At 36.4% G+C, this 23,696-nt stretch overlaps 1 protein-coding gene across 2 annotated transcripts in view; it reads right to left on the minus strand.

Moving 5' to 3' along the window:
* Positions 1-23,696, minus strand: part of LOC108688878 (zinc finger protein castor homolog 1-like) — a 97,969-nt gene that overhangs the window by 19,303 nt on the left and 54,970 nt on the right. For both annotated transcript variants that reach the window (XM_018195407.1, XM_018195406.1), the window contains 2 exons: positions 16,068-16,516; positions 12,710-12,773 (listed from right to left, as the gene is read on the minus strand). In XM_018195407.1, coding sequence (XP_018050896.1) covers positions 12,710-12,773; positions 16,068-16,516 — 513 coding nt within the window. The remainder of the gene's footprint in view (positions 1-12,709; positions 12,774-16,067; positions 16,517-23,696) is intronic.

Below are 23,696 nucleotides of genomic sequence, written 5' to 3' on the forward strand. Positions count from 1 at the left end.
TATATAATTACCACTACTACGTCTTTCTCTGAGTATATATTGAGATGATACATTAAAGTTTACATTAAAAAAAGATTTATTGACTTATGTGTCAATCAATGGTGAATGTATATAAAAAACTCATCTTCGTATCCAAATCCTTTCACACACGGCCCTGACCCTCTGAGTCTCCCTGGCCGTTTTAGTTGGCCTAGCGCTAAAACAATCAGCGACTTCGTGGTCTTGGTCTCGACCCTCTTCGACCCTCTTTAGCTCTCTCTCTTTTCCTCTTTCTTTTCTCTTCTCTTTCTCTCTTCTACAAAGCTGTTCTCTCTCTCCCGGCTGTTTCCACCGCCGGTACTCGCACGGAGGCCGCCAATCCTCCTTTTTCTTGCTTTTCGCGTCAAGCGCGAAATAACAGACGGACGACCGATGGAGCCGGAGAGGCGCCGAAGGGGAGGCGACGAAGAAGGAAGAGAGTCGAAGAGCTAACTCGAATTACTAAAACGCCGAAGAGGCAACGAGCTCCGAGCGAGCGAGTTACCGCGCGAGAAGCGCGAGACACGAGGGAGGAGAAAAGGTCTATTTATTAACGACGTGCCCGCGAGAGTCTGCGGTTTTCTTCGTTCTCGGGGAAAAGCGAGAAGCCGCGCATCGCAGATCACAGAGGATTCGCAGAAGAACGGAAAAGAACAAGTTAAAAGAGACGTTGGTTTACTTTCTCAATCGTTTCTAATAGCTATAACAAAATTATTATTTCAAAACATAATAATTAGAAAGAAGGACTAGTAAATCAAACGCAATTCTCGGTGCGTAAAATAAAACAATTACACAATTAATTTATTAAAGATACAATTAAATATTTTAATTGATTAAGATAATTGTATCTTAATTATATCTTTAATAAAGTAATTGCGTAATCGTTTTATTATATATAAATAATTAATAATTGATTAATTTGAAAATTATTTTACGCTTACAACTAGCAACATTCCATTGAACACTGACACGCAATCAAGCGCTCTTTATGAACGAAGAAAAAAAAAGAAAGAAATATCATCGGAAAAACACGAAAAACAACTTCGATTAACAACATCATGACAATCTTAGAAATGTATGATGATCAGTAAATTATCCGTATTGTTTACTTTTAGATTAGAATCAGGAAAATTAATTACGGACACATTGATTGTAATGTTCTAACATGTATAACGAACATTGTACGGCCCATTACAAGCCAGGACTCTGACGACGGATGAAACACGTAGCAGAGACGAAGAACGAGACTTAGTAACGCGACAGAATGCAGAACGGTGGAAACGTTCTTGTATAGAGTCTCTTCTTCTCCGTCGGAGAAGTGCGTTCCTTTCAATCTCTTTTTCGTCTTCTCTCTTCTTTCGCGTTCCCTGCGATGTTCCCCGCGATCCCCTCTCGCCAGCGGCGCGGCGAGGCGCTTCGTTTCGTGATTATATTCTCGAAATAGTCAACCGGATGCCAGCCGACGATGTGTCCGCGGATATTCCGTATATTTCGGGAGACCCTTTTTTCGAGCACAAGCAAGATACACGCAGCAGAAGACGCGGATATGATCTAAAAATTCCGGATAGAGTAATCCGAAGGTCCCAATCGGATAAAACAAGAGCTGGCTTATTTGAGGGAAACGAAGAAGTGATTAAGAAACATGTAGGAAGATAGAGAAACATTTAATATATGAAACATAAATAAGCGAAGAAGGCCATCTTGGCCAGTGTTGTGCAGTACCTAGGTATTGTAACTGAGTACAAATTTGCGTATCTATAGGAACTATACCCGGTACTTTTTTGTCTGATACCTACATCTTTACCTAGGTTCCATTTCTTGTGTATCGATACATACCTATATTTAGGTACACTTTAGTTATTTTTTGGATGACTTTCCTGCACAAAGGACTGGTTTCGTCAATTACTTGAGCGCCGATTACTTGAGCGGCCAATTAAATTTGAGAGTTGCCACAACTGCTAAACTGAAAATTTATCATCTGGGCACCTATCACGGAACAAAGTCGAAATGGATTCTGATCAGAATTATTCCATTTTCCCCAGAAAACACAATAGAAATCTAGGGAATAATTCCAATCGGAATCCATTCCAATTTTGTTTCATGATAGGTGCAATCATTGTAGTTGATCTACTATGAATCGGGGCTTATTTTTTGTTGTCAAAATGCAATTTATTCTGAAATTTTACGTTAAAAATAAAAAGTATCTGTTAAGTACCTTTAAGGTACATTTAAAATACCTGTATCTATAACTAGGTATTTTATTTTTTTTGGTATCTGTACCTGTATTGAAAATAGAGTGCACATACACACACACCTTACACAACACTGAGTCTTAGCTTAATAATTATTATTTAAACAAATTGCATGCCGATTTATTTTTCGGCCTTGAAAGATAGTTCTAAATTGAAGCTGAAATACGTAATATCACAAATTAAACTAATAGCAATTTAGCCCGCAATTGGAGCCTTTAAAGGCATCATCGATATTTTAATTGTAAATTTTGGCAGATGAATTTAAATCTGTAAAATATAAGTAGAACATAATTCAAAATATAAGTAGAACATAATTCAACTTCTATAATGATAAAAGCTTATTATTAAAATTTTGACAAATACATCAAAATTTTTTCAGATCTTTATAATATGGAACAATAAGAAATTTCGTTTATTTTTTGAAGACTTTTATTATTGATAAAAGAATTAAAATTCGTGTTACCGGCAAAGAATTAATAATACTCTCTTTTTAATGATAATATTAATTATTATATTAAATTTTAAAAAAGATTTGCATCAAAAACTCTAAATTAAAAAAATGTTTGAATTTTGATGTCGTATTTATTATTAATGATAGAAACGCGACAAGTAGGCTTAAAACACGTCGATCTACATCGTCTGCAATTGAACTGCTCTGAATTACAGCGGTTACAATCGGTGATTTGCACAGTCGGAAAGGCACAAAACGCGAAGCCGACAGTCGAGGAAGGTACAAGTAGAAAAAGATTGGTCGCTTCGTCTCGCCGCGAGTGCGTCCGAGGGTGCTGACGAGCTGCCGTCGTCTCGTTCTCGGACGAGTGATTGATCAACGATCGGACCCGAGGGACACACCGTGTAATTTTCTCGGCGCGAGTCCACTTTCGAACTCGTCGGCGATGATTAAGAGTCATCCGTCGGCGATGTCTTCATTTCGCGGCGAACGCAGTGAAGGGCTTCGCAGACCTATCGACGACGTTTAACTAGGGTGACGTTACAGAGAAGACGTTCTGCGCCTCTGAGATTGATGGCCGTAAACTGTTAGAGCTTGCTTCGTTATTGATTTGACTTGGCTTCCAAGAGTTTGGCATATATCTCTTATTAGTGATTAGCTGGGAACAATTTATTTTTTATTTTACTTTCATCCGTTGTTAACAATTGCGAAAAATTTATTACTTATTTTGCTATTTACCCTTTGTTTAAATTATAATTTAATTAATAAGTATAGGAGCACATTTATTAAATTCTTCAATATTAACAAAAAAACTTAATTTTAGTGAAAAAAATGAACAAAATTACTCTTGGAAATTTAAATATAATATTCAGTAATATTTTTTATTCTTAATTATTTCTTGATGCATACTTGATTCCTTTCGAAATATTTGTCTATTAAATGATAGTTTACTTTATTTTCTAAAAAGTTTTATTTTCTAAAAAAAGGTGTCTGTAATACTATAAAATTCATGTTCATTTTTTTGCAAATATTGAGTGCAGAAAGAATCCAAATTTTAAATTTAAATATTGTATTTAATGAATCTAATGGAACTATGTAACAAATTTCTGAGATAAGAGATCATCAAAGATAAAAAAGAAATCAACCTTATAAACAAAATTGCATTGTATAATACAAAAACTTTCAAATTTGTAATATCATTTTGCTTGAAAACTAAAGAGTTTAAAATAAAAGAAATGTACTCTTTCTGTACTCATTACTCATTTTCAATGTTTACTTTGAAGAAGGAACAAATGCTCTATTTACACTTAAAGCGTACTTACCCATTTCAAGATGAATGAGAAAAAAATTTCTTTTCGAACAAAATTGGATTCGTGCCCTTTCTGCACTTAACGATTCAATTATATTTAACTTTTGCACGAAATAAGAAAATGTTGCACATGTCGCACTTCAAAGTTGAACTACGCTGTTTTGTTTAATTCTAATTTTGTGTGGATAATTCAATATAGTCAATATGAGAATATAGACATGTTCTTGGCAATTGAAAAATCGCGAAACGACGCCAAGAAAAAACGAGGACATGAAGAGACGACAGCAGGGTGGAGGAGATCGGGGAGACCAGATCGTCCGATCGAGCAACGATGGATTCCTAAGTTTCGAGGACGGCATGCGATTGCCAATAGTTGTTTCCCGATACAAATCGATCGGGGCCAATCGCGTGGCCAACATCGCGGCATTCGTTTCGTCCATTTCGCAATTCCTTTTTCGAACCAGCCATTTTTATCGTCTCAGCCACTTCTAGCTTTTTTTACTCTCTCGAAATTGCATGTAATAAAATATAGCGCATAGTACTGCGAAGAATTGAATTAAGAGGGATACTATATAATTAATGATGCCAGTCAAAATCAATGAGTGAGAATGGTGGAATTAAAAATCTGCATAAAACTCTTTCGGCATATATTCCATAATGAGGTAAATGACACGTTGTGCAAGGTGATGAACGAAATTTCTGGCGTGGACCGTGATTTTCGGGATCATCCTCCGTGCAAAAAACGAGCGTAAACGAGCAGAGATTCGAGAATTCTCCTGGAGGCCTCCACCACTCCTTGGATCCTCGCTCTATTAATTAGCTCGCGGCAGCGCTGCTCTCCCCGCTCTTCGTTAATTTACTCCATGAATGTATTGTATTTTATTTTTCGCAAAAGGGTCCTAAGCACGCCCCAGTCCCTTCGGGGGTCTGGATCCCGCTCTATTAATTAGCCGAAGCCCTTTTTTCCCGCGCGCTAAGTTCGTAAGATCGAATCCCGAACGGGGAAACCGGTGGATGGGAGAAAAAGGAGAAGGACGGACGTCCCTGGAATTTCAGGATCGACAAAAAGGATGGCAGATATTAATACTACTCTTGGTTGAGGTTGATTGGATCTCTGAATATTTCGCGTGATATTGGCGCAAATCTCATTAGCGAAAAGTTTGGAACGTGTTACCTTTAACGTTCATATCACAGTTTTACCTGTAGCTTATATTATGTACATTTTTCGAACAAGCGTTCGTAAATACACATTTTTCATTGTGTATAATAGTTATAATATTTAATATCATGCAGTAATTAATAACTATTTTAGGTCAATAATTTTGTTAAATCAGTAATTTTTGCTAATTCTTATATATATTTTGACATTGATTCTAAAAACAAGATTAAAATTTATCTCACGGATTTCAATTTTTTATAACCAATACATCATTTCTTAAAAACTTACATATTTTGCTAACAACAGCTCATTGTTGAAGCTTTTCTCTTAATTAAAACAATTTATTTTTGTTTAAAATCTTTTATAGTGAGTAAAAAATCATGTTAAATTCAGTAGCTATTCTCTATGAATCATTTATTTATATTTACGCAGAAGAAAAATAAGTAAAGAAATTTTTAAATGTATGTTAGTAAAAAATTTTACTGTCTCCTTAAATTTGACAAACAGATGTAAAATCTTGTAAAAAGTATTGTAAGAAACAATTAGATCCAATTAGATCCAATTTAACATAAGGAAAGTGAAATTTTGTCAATTAGAAAATATTAATTTACATAATTTTTAAATGCTTGTTAAAAAATTAATTGTTACTTTTGACAAATGCAAAGATTTGAAAGAATTCGAATCTTTGAAATTGTCAAAAGTAATAGTTCTATAAAAAATCCTGCTCATATTTGGCAAGCAGACTTGAAATCCATGCAAAAAATATTATAAGAAACATTCTATCACATCAATTTAATAAGAAAAGCGAAATTTTGTCGAGCATTAACTGTTTCAAACTCGGTTCTCTATAATTCTATAAAAATTATTTCACTAATGGTAATTCAATATTCGACAGCATCATCTTCTTTTTATGCAAGCAAAAAATATAGAGCGTACGTTTGCGGAAAAATGTCTTTTTTTGTGCAATCCGATAGCATCGAGGCCGATAAACGAAATGGAGGAAAAAGACGAAGAAAGGTGGAATCCCCGACTCTTGAAGCGTTGGATTGAAGAGATGAGGAAGGATTCGGCGACATGGTGGTAGAACGAAAAATGAGGGACGACATTCCGTCTGTGTACCGATGCATTTCGGTGACTGCCGCGACATCCTTTTAATGCGACGATCGCGATTCCGCGGGAGGTAAAAGATTAATAAAAAGTTGAGGAACGATAAATTAGACCGACAACAGGACGGACGCGAGAAGACGTCGCAGAAACGAGAAGGGATGAGAATGAAGGACCCCCCCTCAGGGCCGGTCTGGCGATATAATAAATTTCATATATAAATAATAAAATTTCGTATATCTCCTCCGTCTTTAAGGCGCTACAGGTTTTTACGAGGCAGGGGATGACGGTGATGACAGGCCGTTTCGTGAGAATGCTTGGGAACACGACTGGACCACAAATTATGGCGCAAGCATTGTTTGCGTCCACGTCGATGAAATTGGCCATTGTTTGCATAGGTCTAGATGAACCATGTGATCGTTACCGTGAATACGCGATGGCAGAAATTGTCGCCGTGTATTTTTATCGCTGTATCGAAAAAAATCTCGTCGTGGACAATAAACTGTTGCCGTTTATTACAAACGATGAAATAACACGCGGCCTGTGTTTCTCAATAATTCGATAAAGCAAAACGTTACAGAGAAAAGAAAAAGAAAAAGCGAAACGACGTAGGCTGTAATTTACCTGTCAAATATTTACTTAGCGGTTAATTCGTAAAGTTTCAACCCCTTCGAAGCGTGGCGGAACGGCGCGTGTAAATTCGTTTAAAAAGTTTCGAATGAACCGTGAAATTCGTTTTCTTCTCCGTCTTTTTCGCTCTCTTTCACTACACATATCGCTTTTTAATGGTATTTCTTCAAGGTTAACGGTTGCTTGCTCGAGAAACGGATGTGGCAACAAAACAGCGATCGCCTGTCATCACAATCGCGTTGTTCAATTTCGAATAATGAAATCCGTATCGCGAATTTAAATACAAACGAAAATTAGCATGAAAATTGAAGAAAAGTATTATGCTAGTGAATAACTATTCTTCTTATTTTACAGAAACAGTTGTTCAAATAAAATTCCATAAAATAACAGATTACACTTTTCAAGTTTTTTTTTTAAACATTAAATATATATTTAATTACTCTTCACTTATAAAATGTACTATAAGAGTTATTTTAAATACAATTTCCAACAGATTGGCTTTCTCAAAAAATAATTTTCTAATGAATAAGAAGATAAGTCAAACGATCTTCCTATTCATTTGTATTTTACATATTCGAGCAAGAAAATTATATTATACAATTTTCTAAGATATTCGTCATCCCTTAATTGATTAATTCTTAAAGACATAATTACTATATATGACAATGATTTGGCAATCTTGTGACTATAGATATTTCCTGATGATAATAGTTCAGCGTTTCATTTATTCAAATTACTATAAAAGGTGGAATCAAAATTAAAAATTCTTGCCCACGTCTGGGCGCCTTGCGAACGGAAACTAAAAATCGCCAAGACTTTAACTCTTCGGTACCTGAATTGTTGCAGGTACATACGTGGATCCGACAGGTAATCCAGTGAGGGCGGCGGATCTCTCTCTCGGAGAGAAGGGTCAGCGGGAGAAAAAGCAGCGAGGCCTTGGAGGGTTCATAGTCGGCACTATATGTAGAGAGCAGTGCACCAGTTATTTATCGTAGCTCCTGTTTATGCTTTATTTGTTATTTGTTTGCTTCCTCGGCCGCCTGCCCAGACCGGCAACTCATGTAGATAAGCACACGTGCATCTACGCAGAACACCTACACTATTCATCTTCCAGACTCGTGATTTCACGTTAATAAATCTGTTTCATGTAATTAGATGTGTTAACGGAATCATTTAAATAACAATACCTCTCTCGATTCTATCAGAAAACGTAATTCTAACAATTAAGGAAGAGTAGAAAAATTGTGAACTTCTAAAGGAAAAGTTAAATAAAGTCAACGATTATTTATCAATTAATAAAAAGTCTTCATTCAAAAGATACTCCACTTATTTGGTTTTAAACTACAAAAATTAACATTCATATATTATTAATATAACTTATGATTTTTTAAATAAAAAACAAATTCTTGATGTTTGAAATTATCCGTCATTACGGGGCAATGTCGAATCGATTGTTTTTATTTAAAATTATAATTTATATTAATAATGTATAAATGTTAATTATTGTAATTAAAACAACATCCTTCGAATAAAGATGATAAAATTGATAAATAATCGAAGGCTTTATTTAATTTTTTTTTAACTTTAAATATTCGCAATTTCTCCACTCTCTCTTACATTAAATTTATTTTTTATTAAAAATATGTATGATGTTTACTTTAAACAAGCATGTGCGTTCTAAATTTCATGTATAGTGCGGTACTAATAGCGAATTTAGTTACACGCATTAGTGCACTCAGATGCATTAGCCATCGATTTAATTTAATTGTAAGTATGACAATAAAATGAAAATATTCCGAATTATAAAATTATATTTTATTATAATAGTTTAATAAAATGAATTGAGGATTTTACGATTTAGTGGCCTGTAACTTTTAATGACTTTTAATAACGCTACAGTTACAGTTGTTAAGGGTTTCAGAATAAGTCCCTAAACCGTAAAAGCCTCAAAACATTTTATTAAACTTTTAAGTAAAATATAATTTACTTGATCTGTTCCTATATATATATATATTTATATTATATACACATCTTTACATAAATTTGTATACGATGGTTTTAACATGTCCCACTGAATGCGTCCAATCGAATTCGAATAAGTGTATATCAGACTATTATACTGTAGCTACAAGAAATAAGAGGTTATCACTACTCTAATATACTATAATAATATCATTCGCGTTTATATTCGGTATTCACAATTCCCCCCAATCTTTCTGTCTTCTAGAATGATTGTTTCATTACGACTTAATTACTCGATACGATGTACATGTATATAATATATATAAGAAGCAGTTCATTAAAAGAGCGATAAAAAGATAGAGGATAAATTTTTTCTTAAACTATTAGCGCTGTCATATTTCAAAAATTATGCGCCTCGATTAATTAAGCGGTTCTCTTTACGAATTGACAGATGCGATCATTAGGAATCGACGATGTCGATATTACTCACAGTTATAATGCGATAGTGGGGATTAATTAAATTGTATTTGCACGAAATTGATGATTATAGATATCAAAACGAGGTCATTAAATTTCTCTGTAAACGTATGTCGAACAGATTGGTGGCGCACGTATAACGGCGATAATTGTTAAAGTCGTAAATTGTTATAATTAGTAAAGACTATCGGTAGAATTCGGTGATCGAGAAATGTCACATTTCACCTAAATAGATCAAGATGACAGGACCACTTTTTCTTTTTCCTCCGAAGATTTGTCTCATTTATTGAACTTACGTTTAACGATAAGGATTAATAACATTAATCCTTTTATTTCCAAGTTTAACGAGTTTGCAAAGATGTAATCTAATTTGATGTTAGAAATATTAATATCTAAATATTAATATCTAAATATTAATATCTAAATTACACGGTGTATATACTTGATCCGGGAAATTCACCTGATAAATTTAATAGTAATAAGCTTTATTTTAAAGATTAATTTTGAAATATGGTAATCTTTGGAGATCCCTTTAGCAACTCGATAGTGGCTTTTTTTTGCCACTCAACTCTATGACAATGAGAAAAAAGTTCTAGATCTTAAAATAAAAAAGTCGATTAAAAATATGCTGGTTCTCAGAAGGTTCAATGATAGAAAAAATATGCTCGCAACTGAAAAAGTAATCTAATATGTGATATATCAGTTTGATAGTAAAAATAAAAGCGAGATTATTTATCTATGTGGACAGTCGTAATAAGACTTACGACTGTTCAAGATACCAATCTTGGTAAATGATAGACTGATATTCCGGAAAGCTCATGTCTGCAGCAAATCTAGTCTAATGTTCAAATTACCAATCTCACAGACACATCATACGTTTACGTTGCACGTCGTTGATGGTCATCTTCTTCACGACATAATGAAGGCACCTCGACGAAGACAAGGTGGCAGCGGCACGTCGATGTCAAACGCGAAGAATTAAAAGGACAACGACGGCAGTATCGGGATCGTGTGAGGGGGGAAAATAAGAGGACAGCATCTTCAGTGAGAAGAAGGAGGGGTAAGAGGAAGAAGGGTATACAAGGAGGGAGGGAGAGAGGGAGACGAGAGAGGAGAGTCGAAGACACTGCGAGAAAGAGAGAATAATGCGTTAAAGCAGCAACCAGCAACTACTCTAATTGGCCACTTTGTCCATTTATTCGATTTATTTAAATTATGGGACAATTGACAGTAGGCATTCTATTTTTTAAATCTCCCCGGCCAACCGGCTGATTGGGCAAGATTGGCGTGAGACACTGGCCCCACAGATTCCCCAGTTGTGGGCTTAATCAGCTTTGATTGCTAGCATCTCTCTTTCTCTCTCTCTCTTTCTCTCTCTTTCTCTGTCATTCTCATCCACATCTCTTTCTCTCAGCGTTTTCTTTCTCTTTCCCTTTCCACGTACGCATACATTCATGTCTCCATCTTTCTCTCACGTGTCCGCGTTCTCTTTCTCTCACCGATAACCCTTGCCTCCGCGTCCGCCTGCTTAGTCCGCGCGCGAATAACGTACACATTTTATTTTATTCCATTTCGCAGCAGATCCCACCACACGTTTAATATCGTCCGGCCGACGTTGGATTGGCCGATCCGAAATTGTGGGAATATGTCACTGGACGAGAAAATCCAACGGAGGCCGCCCACTCTCTCTTTCTTTACTTGATTCTCTCTGCGTGTGCCCCTCTTCGAATGCCGTGATTTCCGTCGCAGAATCTTTTCGCGGTTTCGACGGGACGGGAATTGTGTGACAAACCACAGATTACGAGTTGTTTGCAAATGTTTTAGAGAAAAATGACTCGGCGGCTCGCATGCCGGCAGAATGAAATAACAGTCAGAAGCAACGATTGATCTTAATAGCGCTTCGGAGGAATATCTTTATATAATACAGAATACTCCATCTATTACTGCATGCAACGAGCGACATTTCTACGCAACCATAAATTCCCGATTTCATCATAATAATGATTAATTTAAAAACACTCTGTATCGTGGAACGTTTTTGCAAGAATTAACCTTTACAGGACGGGAAAGCCATCAGTATAATAGTGGCGCTGAAATACTATATTTTAAGACAAAGAATACAATGAGAGAACTAATGAATTATAATAAAAATCCTACGAAGGAAAAAAACTCTGTAAGATTTTAAAAATAGACTCTCCTCCTACACAGGTAAAATCAAAGTCCACTATAAAGCTTTGACTTCTTTTTTTATTTAATTAGACGCATATTGCGTATCTACATATTTTAAAGTATTCAAAATTCACCGAGATAGTCATCAAAGAACATGGGAAAGACTAGAGAGAGAGATTGATAAATTCTGCGTTTCTTTTATCACTGGCGGTCGAAGTAAGCCTCCCCTCCCCTTCCCCCCCACGGATCCCTCGTGGGAGCCGCGTCGGCACTCATCCCATTTCCTTGATAATTCCCATAATGCTGTGGGCGGATATTCCAATAAAGGGGGAACAGCCCCTGGGTACAAAACACTGAAAGCGATGGACGGCCGCGATTCGTTAGGTTGCGCCACGATTCACGGGTTCGCGAAGATCGAGACAAATAAAGGCCGCAGGGAGAGCCGACGGCACTCAGAGCCGGCTTACGTATAGCTTCAGATTTGTGACGTGGCATGCAGGAATGCGCGATAATTACTCAAAGATGCGGGCCCCCTGTGCTCTCGGCGCACGCTGGATACGCGATTTCTCCAGGCTCGTTCTCTACGCGTAGTGGTCGATTATTAATTCCCGTTGGGAAATCCGCTTTAAAGGAGAAACGGAAATGAATTCTCTCAGGGAGAGGAAACATTTCGTAAGAAATTTCTGCATCGAAAGCATACAAGAAGAAGCGAAATCGCCTCTGATAAAACTTTCAAGGTTTTTGAATAGAAATTGCAATTTTGCAGACGAATGTTCAATCCGCCGCACACAACCGATTGCTTCCGCAGCTGGAACACGTGCGTCTAAACTTCTGGCGAACGCGAACGCATACCGATTATTTCTATCCCGACTCCGTTAAAGGTCAGACATCGTCGTCGTGTGCAACATTCGATCGGCAACATTGTCTCCATTCTAATCATAGATTCGTTCAAAGATTAAAATTGTCGATTACAAATCACCTGGTTTAACCAGATCACGGCGACGAACGCCATCGTTTGATGATTTCGTATCCGTCACTGTCGAGTCTTTTTCCGCTTCGTTCTTTTTTTTTTCACCTTCCTTTTGTTTGCGCGAACAGGGTCATCGAACGCGGCAGTCTCGATTCGAATCTAATTACGATCCCGATAATTCCGTCAGCAGGAGGAAATAGTAACTCACCGGAAACCTTCGGGTCAGCTGCCTCCACCTTCATTGCCGCCAGGCTCGCTATTGTCGGCGGTACCTAAAAGAAATACATTACGATGTACAATGCACCGGCGTGCCCAGGGCCGTACGCGAGCGAAGGGGACGAAACGAAAGGGGGACCCACCGCCCACACGGCAGACGCGAGATGTTTCCGTAAAAAAATCTATCGTACAAAACACCGGCTATTCCGCGAACTAATCGCGTTGTGGCCTTAGGCTTGTTCGTAATAGCTGCTTAATATCCTTCGTTAACCCTACTGCTACCAAGTAATGAAATTACCCTTGGGCATATCTGCCACACGGCATTTCAATTTTGAGTAACTAACTTTTATATCGATTCGATCGTGCTGATATTCGATTCTTCCATTTATTTTACATTTCGAACGTTTCAGCAAATATTAAAATTAAAATCAAGAAAGGAAATGAAAGTCTCATTCGGGCAAAGCGGATCTTCGTATCTAAAAGAAGAAATTTTATTATTCCAATATTAATAACTAATAATTTATTAATTCAGCTTACATGCCAAAAATGAACTAGATTTACGGTTTTATTTAATCATACATTATTCATCTATATCTTATAATTACTGGTTAACTACTCTCAATATATTGCTTTTATTTAAATTTGAAAATATTTTTTATCCTACATATCAGAATCTTTTTAATCTTGTCTATAATAATATTTTTCCTATAATTTGTCTATAATAAAATTTTTGAAAAAATTTTAAATACCAAAGCTTTTATTCGCTTTAATCCGCTAATTTGATCAAAGATTTTCACTTCTCTATTTTATATTATTTATGATCGATTTCCACTTATTATTTCGATTATTTTGTTACTTGTATTGGTTGATTTTTCACTTATTATTGTTTAAAATCAAGAGACTTAAAAAAGGACAGACTCTACTCGAGGAAGAAACATCGAGGGAAGAAACGACACTTGTCGGAAGCCCCATCGTGTTTCAAATTATTCGTGAATGCTGTACGATTTCTGAAGCCTTAGCTGAGATCTGATCCAACGATGTCATGAATTTATGAACCGGTTACTACATCGTCGTCCATCTACTTCTGTCGTTCTCTCTCCTCTTTCATTAACGTTAAATTTTCTGTTCGTCTTGAAAATTATCGATTCTATTTATTCTTCGAATTAAACAGAGCAAACAAAGAGACTTGTTATTGAAACTTGAAGAAACTTTATCTCAGTAAGTAAATTTATCGAAAGATTCAAATTACTTTTTATTTATAAATATTACATATAAATGTATTCTATTACGCTACGACGCGTCATTGCATTATCATTCGATGAGATTCTTCGTACCGATCTGTGAACTTCACTCCTAACAAAAAGCAACCTCATACGCCCGAGCGCGCGCCGGAACAATCGATTAATTCCGTCGAATCTAATAGAACTCGCCTCACGTACGTGACCATTGCGTTCCATCAATTCTGCAATCTCTAATCGAACATTTATATTCCTCGTTCATAATTATCGACGACCTTCCGTGCCTAATATTACGGATTGCAGCGTATCGCGCATAATAACGTCGAGCGATCGAGAGGACGAGGTTGGGAAAATTTTTTTACATGTCCCGTCATGATTCTGGAGAGAGAAAAGCAGAATAAAAAAAGGTATACGTTTATAATCGCAATATATATTTTAAATTAATTCACTTATCGCGAACGAAAAAATTCGCATGGAGAAAACGCGGACGCGAGGAAACAAATGGAAAATAATGTGCATCACGATGTATATAATGCGGACGTGTGCATCAGGGCTTGGAGGGGGAAAGGCAGAGAGAGAAGAAAGAGAAAAAGATTGGAATGGGACAGAGGTGGGGCGAGAAGAGTGGCGACGAGAAAGAAGAAGAGAATCATAGAGGAGAGATAAAGAGAAGAGAAGAGAGTATGGGTAATGATAAGAGAAAGAAAGACGACGATAAAAGAGGAAAGGAGAGAGAGGGACATTGCCGATGAAGGAAAAGGTGAAGGAGGAGAAGGAGAAGGAGGATGAGGAAGAGTAGAAGCGAGAGAGAGGAGAGAGGCAGAGAGAAGGGTGTGCAAGAGAGTATAGAGGTATATGAGAAAACAATAGAGCTGATTTGCAAACAATAGAATAACGTTAAGACTCGAGTATTATACGTCGTTGTTACTTCTTGTGCCATAACGCCGGAGAGCATATGCCCATTAATATTCAAAGGCGAAAATAATGTAAACGACACGACAAAAATCGGGGGAATAATTTCAATTCTCCCTGTATGGGATTCCACGGCAGCGATCCCATAGCTGGATCGTCCGTACAGTTTAGTGTCTTCTCTTTGGTATCCTAGCCCATGTTTCGCAGATATTTGTACTGCAAAATCATATTAATAATATAATGAGAATATAATAATATTAAATTTTCTATTGACAAAATTTGTTCATCTTAATTTGTGATAATAAATAACATATATTTCTAAAATAATATTTTTATATGATATGCTTTATGATATGCTTGGATATATAAAACGAATATGATAAAATATTTCCAAATTCATTGAATACAAAATGTGTATACAGAAAGAGTATAATTTTATTGTAAAATATTTTGTTCTTTAATCTATCAAGAATACGAAATATTTCAAGAAAGTGAGTCGTGAAAATAAATGATTCAATGAAAAACAGAAAACTTGAAGATATTCAACAAGCGAATGATCACCAGATGGCAAAGTCTCTATCGACTTTTATTACAACCGTATCATAACCGATTGTTCGTCGCTTACGATTCTAGGAAGCGCTGAATTATTCTAGCTCATACAGCTCCCGTTGGTAACTTTATGATCCGACAGCGAGTTGGATGAGTCATCGCGTATTGTTTTTGGATATAGCCCGCGGTTGTCTGGCTTTTGACGAAATACCTAGCGGCGATTCAATGCTACTTGAAATCTTTAATGCACTCAATAATTGCCGACATTTGCGCCTTTGTCGAATTCCTCGTAATAATAATCTTTAGAATCGGTACGATTGTGAAAGTTGCTGTTTCAGATTTTAAATGACATCTTCGTAAGCGCTCGAGAATCTAATCTACCATATCGGTCGAAGTGTAATGAACTCTGAGTTGAAACCAGAATAAAATAATTATTATTACACTGAAAAAATATTCTGGTTGTAACAACAATTAGAAGTACAACAATTATCGTATGATCAGAATTCTGACATCGTAATTGAATTTCTAGTTATTTCAAATAGAATGTTCGATAAATTAACTATAAATACAATTCTTCTGATTAAATTTATCAGAATTCCAATTAATACAAGATTTTTCTTCCAGTGTAGATTTCTCGAAAGGAAAACTTACCCTGGAATCCTCGGATTCTTCTCGCCTAACATTTTGAAAGAGCACGCTGCCCATCTGAGCCTGCAAATTCTGCTGCAACAATTGCGCCAATTGAGGATTCTGCGACAAGATCGCTGGATTTTGTTGCAGCAATTGCGCCAATGCCGGATTCTGTACCAGTATTTGACTCAACGGTGAATTAGTCACGGCATGTACGGGATGTTGCTGCTGCTGCTGCTGCTGCTGCTGCTGCTGTTGCTGCTCTTGTGATTGGTGCTGCTGCAATTGCGATTGCTGCTGTTGCTGCTGCTGCAGATTTGGCGAGTTTGCGTTTGATGTTTGACAGGATTGCGATAGATTGCTAAGAGACGGGATCGCACGTTGCGGACTTTGCGGAGTATGCGGAGGCGTAGGTGGACTTCCTGGCGCCATCGACGAAGCGTCCTTCTCTTCTTTTACCTTCATTTTTCCTATGAGAAAAAGGAAAGAAATTTTTCAATGTCGTCTATGAAAAGACAGAAGATATTTTTAATATTCGAGATAAATGATAATTTAAAAGAAAGAAATTGCAGGAATCAATGCATGAATTCAATGGTTTCGTAATCGATGACGAAGCCGTTTTTCAATAACAATATACGACTTCTTTCTCGAGAAATCCAAGGTGCGTAATATGTATTATTGAAGTTAACTGAGAAGTAAAAAAAAGAGCTATCTGAATGTTGACACATTAATATTATTGATGTATTTATTATTCTTCGTGAGGTTTAACGAGAGCAGCGGAATATCTCGAGCGATCATAAAATAATTAACTTTGGCTTCTCTATCGAAGCCAACTTTAATAGATGCGTTTTCCAAGCCGACTGCAAAGCAAATCAAGTAAAAACGATAGAAACTCATGCGTATCTGCATGATAAAAGGAGACTCGTATAAGTTTCTTAAATTAAATGAACGCGAAAACTTTGCATTGTAGAAATGCCCAAGTCTCGATAAGAAGCGTTATAAAATTGTAAGCTATCGGCCGGAAATGACCCATTCGGACCAATTCATGATTATTAAATCGATTACCATTTTTAATTATTGTTAGAGAAGTTGTTGTTCCGCGTGTATTATTTCAATGAAAAATAATTTCAAGGCTGAATAGATTAAAACAAAGGAAATAAAAATGAGCCAAGCTGGTTGCTTACAATTATATTATAATTTAAATGTGTAACAATTGCAAATGTGTCGACTTATAATAAGATCGTTTTTTTAGTATGCTAATAAAAATAAATATACAAAATAATATACAAAATAAATGATTTAGAAATAGCATGCAAAAGTCAACAGTTAAAAAGATGGTTTCATTATTAGATTGTCATGAAATAAAACTACGTATATAAATCGTTTGATAAGTCTTAGAATCTTAAAGCTTAGCTCATTAACATATTTTTGTTTTCTTTGTATTAAATTATTTCAACAAATAAAAAGGAATAAATGGAATAAAATAATATTGCTTCGCCACTCAGCTTTGAATAATTTAAATTCTATTTACATACCTATTTAAAAATTCCAAATATTCTAGAGTTCTGATCTTCATCAGTATTCTGGCGAGACTGATTCCTAGCGCGATTATTTTCTTTCATAATTTTAGAAAAATTTCACAGAGGGGTAATAAGCTTCCGGATTGGTCCAAAGATATAACAAGGGAAGAGGCGGTGAATTCACGGGAATGTGCGGTTGGTCCAAAGCAATAAAAGGGAGAGATCGCGGGGGAAATTTTTTCTTGGATTCGAAGTCGTGAAATTGAGACGTCTCAATTCTAAAAGCCACGTAATCGACTGCTTGCAGGTACATCTGCTCTTAACTATTCTATACATGTGGGGAAGAGTATAAAAAGTTCGTATAATAGATTCGAGATTCTATCAAATAACTTCCGTTTATCAATCAATTTTTTAAATAAAATTTTACTCTGTGTGTGTGTGTGTGTGTGTGTGTGTGTGTGTGTGTGATAAAATTATATATATATATAAGGTCATTTTAAAATAAATTTAGTTTGTTAAAATTTTTTTTAATGTGATGATTATAATCTAATAGTTTACTTTGCGAAAATATTATAAAATATTATAAAAAAAATAAGAACCTCTGAAAAATATTTAACAATTTTTAGTTTTAAAAAATATATAAATAGAAAAAATAAAATTTTAATCGCAAACGACTCGATAATTCCATGGCATATAGATAAAGTTTGTTTTCAGGATTTTTACCCTACGGATATAATCTACGGACACCAGGTAGATAGAATGCATTTTATTCGCGCAAGTACATCCTGAGAATAGATGAGAAATAAGGAAAACGAGAGACGAGCATGATAGGAGTAGACTTAAATTCGGGAAAGGGCTTAAAGATCCTTTCATTGAAAATGAAATTCCGAGATCCCTCTGGAACGCCTTTCCCAAAGGTTAGATCGATGACGTCTACTAAAATTACCCCTTGGATCTTTTTTTTTTTCAATTTATGCTTCCTCGTTTCTCGCGGTTAAATTTTTCTTTTATTCTTTTACGCGCTTCCCATTTTTTTTCGCTATGAAGTGCTTAGTATATCACGATGATTCGCTTACTATCGACAGGATTTTTTGTCAATCAATGAAAAATGACTAACCCTTATAATACAGATTTCTGCGAAAAAACAAAACAACTATCATGGGAAAATATTTGTGCAAATATATATTGACAAGATGTTTATCAGCATCAATATCATTAAATTATTTGTTAATTTAATTTGTGATATCACTATCCCAGATTTAGATCCGATTGCATCAACGTTACTTTAATTTTAAGCGAGAGTTAAAACTCTCTTTGTCCCTGTCTCGTTGGTTTTAAAACATCTTTGATTTTAAAACGAGTTAGAGAGAGTTTTAAGTTTCGCTTAAAATCAAAGTAATGTTGAAACAACCGGGTTAGTTAAAGATCAGAAATGATTTCGATACGTTCTTTACAGAATATAAAGATGTATATAAAGATACGTATATATAAATTTACATCGAATATATTGTTTAAAATTAATAAATTAGTTGAGTAATGTATTTAGAGATCGAATGTCTATTTATTCTTATATTGGCAATATTTAAATGTTCAGATTATCAATTTTAGTTCCATACCAAAAATATCGTGGTTAAACGTAGAATTTTGTTCTTATGATTAATACGGGATTATAATTAATAAAAACGTATAACGCAGGAGGACCATCATAAATAGCGCAAAAAGATCCGACGCTCGTTCTGGTCTTAAATGAATTCTCATCCTCGCGAGGGAGATTCTTGAAGAATCACATGCATATATGCGTTTCTCTGTATCTTGCTCGCGGCCGAGTCCTTAAATTGACTCGATTTTTAAGGCCCAGTCTGGAGAAGATACCGCGCCGCGGGGATCCTATGTTTCGCTTCCTCCGGAGACGTTCTCCCTTTCGTCTTTGCTCCAAATCGTCTCGCACAGCGGCGAGTCATGCTCCATCGATACACAATCGCAGCAAAAAAACGTGTTGCAGCGAGTCATCTTTCCAAGATTCCTCGTTTATAAAACACCGTGCGAAACACAATGAGCTGCGATGCAAGAATAAAAATAAATCAATTACTCGTGAGAAAATTTAAGCATTAAGATTCGTAAAATAAAAGCAGAAAGAAAGAGATGAAGAAAAGAGAATCAATTATTTAAAAAAATACTTTTTAAAACTGATGATTTTAATTATTTACATAATTTTGAGATTTAATGTCATTTTTATGCGACAAGTTCCGCTCTTTTAATTTCAGAATCAAAGCTTCTGATTTTAAAAATTTGCATTATCATAACGTAATTAGGTGAATGTATATCTGCCAAAATCTTCATCTGAAAATTGAATATAAATTGAACAAGAGAGATTATTCGGATATACTTGCTCGATGTTCAAATTAGAGACGGTGACTGACATCCGACCCTCTAACCTCGGAAGTTGCGCGAAAAAAAAGAAATAGAGAAGAGGGGCTAAGATCTCGCCTTGTATTCTCGAGCCCATTTTTACGAGATACTTAAGCCTTTAAACGGGTATATCGCTCAGATCAAATCAGAAAACGGTAGAAAAAACGCGCTCTTGGATTTCAAATTTCGCAGGGAAATCGGTTAACCCCCGAAATCAACTGCGACTCTGCCGCGAGAGGGGGATCGTGCGATTTTTCTCAGGGATTAAATCGAGCGTGACCCCCGGAGTGATCTAGGATTTTTTTTTCTTTTCTTTCTTGCCCCTCTTCGAGGATTCGCGCAGGTATCTGGCCCGCTACCTGCACGCGTCCATCTCGGAAAGCCCGGAAAAGTGGAAAGAGAAATATCGCAGAGGGAGAGAGGGTGAAAATAGTGCGAGAAGAAAAAAACGGGAGATTACGCGAGGACCCTTGAGTAGGGAAAGAAATACACGCGCGAAGGGATTCCGCGTGCACCTTTTTCCAATTTCGTTTCTATCATCGGCGTCTGACGGACGCCCCTCCGTTACCTTTCCTTTAGCATCCCTTAGTCAGACCGCGAGGGTAAGAAACAGGGGTAAAAGCGAGTTAATAGTCGGTAAAACGCCGTTCTCTCTGTGACCCGCAGGGGTTAAGCATGCCTTCGGGGGTTACATTCTCATCTTCTTCCTTCACCTCTCTCAACTCTGCGCAAACGGGTAGTTCGCTCTTCTGGGGAGAATCGGAAGGGATACGGTAAAAAGTGGCTGCATTACCAAAGCGAAACACGAGGACACTCCTTTCGTCGAGAAATCTGAGTAATCGTTGTCGTTTCCTGCGAAAGCTGCTCTTTCGCCGTGATTATTCTCGAATTTCTGCGTGAGAACATTGTGAACAGATCAGAGAATACGGTAGCATCTCGAAATGCATGATGAGATACTCGAAAATTCGAATTGCAGAAAGAGACAGATATAACATAAAATAAATTAATCTTTTGCAATGGATATAACTAAAAAAATGTAAATAATGTAGCTACAAACCTGTACTTGTAATTGGAAGAATTTTATTGAAATTAAATTTTGATCAATTAGTTCTTACTGATTTGCATTTTATCTCGGAGTTAAGGATTGGGATCAATTACTGAAAAACGGAATTTATAAAAATTTTGCAGAAGATAAATGGATGGACACTTCTAGAAATGAGTATACATATTTATAAAGTTCACTTTAAAATTAAATTAAGATAGATTTGGATAAATTCGAGATTAGTATATTTAATAACTGAAGACGCGCAGAAATGTATGTAGAAATGTATTAAACACTTAAATATAGTCCTGCTACTCTATACATCGATAGATTCTTCATTTAAATTTTGTAATGTTTAACACGAAAGTGATCGATATCATTATTAAATATTGCGCTTTTTATCATGCGTATAAAAGAACTGTCAGAACAGAGATTATAAAAGATTTTCAAGATTTTTATAAATAAATAAATTTAAAAAATTGTTTCTTTAATGACAATGATCGCTGTCCTCAGAAGATTAATAATGAAATAATAGACGATGAAATATTATTCAATCATGCGATTTTCAACCCGATCCTTCCCGCGCGTGTGACACACCATGTTACGTAAATTCGGTATTCCAAACATGAAAGTGAGATTACCGACAGGCCGACGGCTTCGGCTTTCTTGTTTCTCGCCAGAATCGAATTTCGAGCGCTTCGTCGTGTAACGAAACACGGGCGCGTTCAGAGCCTCGCGTTACGCGTGCCTAACTACATACGTGGTTGGGCTCATTCAAGTCAGAATCGTTAACGGAAGTAAGCTGCCGTTCATAAAGAATTCCAAATCGAGCAACGGATATGCCGTCGATCTATCGAGTCTAATCGAGGAGAATTCTAAGGGAAAGCCGAGTTTATGCATGTATCTCCATGATAAATTGCCGATTTCTTCGTCTCATCGTAATCGTGAACGATATATCGACCGCAGTGAATGCACTCACGTCATTAGAGAGCTCTCGACTCGAGCCAATCTCGCGCCTTCCTCGAGAATGGGAATCAAACGGATATACGTGCAAAAGCAAAACGAGAATTAACAAATTCGACGAATCAACTTTCGGGGAATACTTGAGGTGGCGATTTATATCGTGAAACAGGTAGATATTTTCAGATTTATCACGAACCACTTCGTAACACGAACGGAAATTGATGCGAGTCGTTCCGATATTTTATCGCGACTGCCTTCGCTCCTGCTTGAAAGCGGGAATTTCATGTGGGCGCAACCGAGTGTAACGTTTCCAAATTTTAATATTTAACATCTCGGGAACGAGCAGATTGGGGGATCTGCATAGCCCAGCCGCGAGATAAAGAACGTAGAGCCCCGCGGGGTCCATTTTTAACACCTAACAGAAGTCGAGATGCCCAGTCGTGATTAGCCTTCTCCTTGGGACCGATGGGCCGAGGCATTATCCGGTGAGAAATTGGCGGCCGTTCGTTTCTTTGTTCCAAGCGATTTTTTATTGACTCAAATTCCGGAAAAAAAAGGAAGGAGAGGACAGTAGAAGGGTGGTTAGACATCGAGTATCGGAGACAAGATGATTTTAGGATCCCGCAGTGCTACGTGTGGGAGGTAACTAAGTAGATAAACGAGAGAGAAAAGAGTGAGGGATGGAAAAAGAGATCAGGAGAAAGAAAGATGAAATGTTAAGATGGAAAGGAAAGGGAGAATAAGCGCGGGGGCAGGAGTCCATCTGAGGGGAGTGTGGGGCCTGAGGGAGGAACGCGGGAAGGAGAGGAAGAAAAAAGGGCCAGGGAACAACTGGTCGCGGCCGAACGCCAGAGCTGTGCTCATTTTTTCTCGTGGCCGAACCCGAAAACCCTTTTATGCCCACCCAAGATTAATTATCCTCCATACTCGAAAAATGAAACTGACCGCGAACAAAGGAACGCCGCGCGCGCTACTCGGCGGTCCTCACGCGCGGTCAGCCTCTGTCCGATCACTGTTCATTCGCGCCTGATTCAACGAAGAGTGCAATGAGATAATTTTCCATACATGAGAAACATGGAGATATTTATAGTGAAAATTCAATAGGTCTAATAATTAAGATTTGAATCAACCTTTCGCATTGAATTAGTTAAACATGGCATTCTTTATTAATTATATTAGAAAATTAGGAATCAGTAAAATGAGTTAATTTAATTTTCACATATAATGTAGCTCAAAACATAATGAACAAAAGATTATAGCTTAATAATTGATTTTGAGCTGTGATGTATCAAAGGGATAAAAGTTACACGCTCACAGAGAACCTTTAATACACCATAGCTCAAAAACTATTAATTGCTTGGTCTCTGATATCTTTTATTTATCGCGTTTCTCGCAGAACACAAATTAACAATAACATTATATCAATATTATAATTTCCCACTCAATAATATAAATGTAACACATGGTGTACATAACAGAATATAAAATTATAACATTGTGTAACATTACGTAACTGTACGTAACTGTTTGTTAGTTTTGCAAATAATGTGATAAACAAAAGATGTCATAGACATAGTTTTCGTATATAATAAGTTACATTACATATAAAAACTAATTCATTTCACTGGGACGTAATTTTCCATTTAATAGTGTGAAGTCCTTTTAATAAATATCGAATGCAATCTACGCTGTAAAAAAACAAGATTGAAAAAAATT

This window comes from Atta colombica, unplaced genomic scaffold (assembly GCF_001594045.1).
Source record: "Atta colombica isolate Treedump-2 unplaced genomic scaffold, Acol1.0 scaffold245, whole genome shotgun sequence".
Taxonomy (NCBI): domain Eukaryota; kingdom Metazoa; phylum Arthropoda; class Insecta; order Hymenoptera; family Formicidae; genus Atta; species Atta colombica.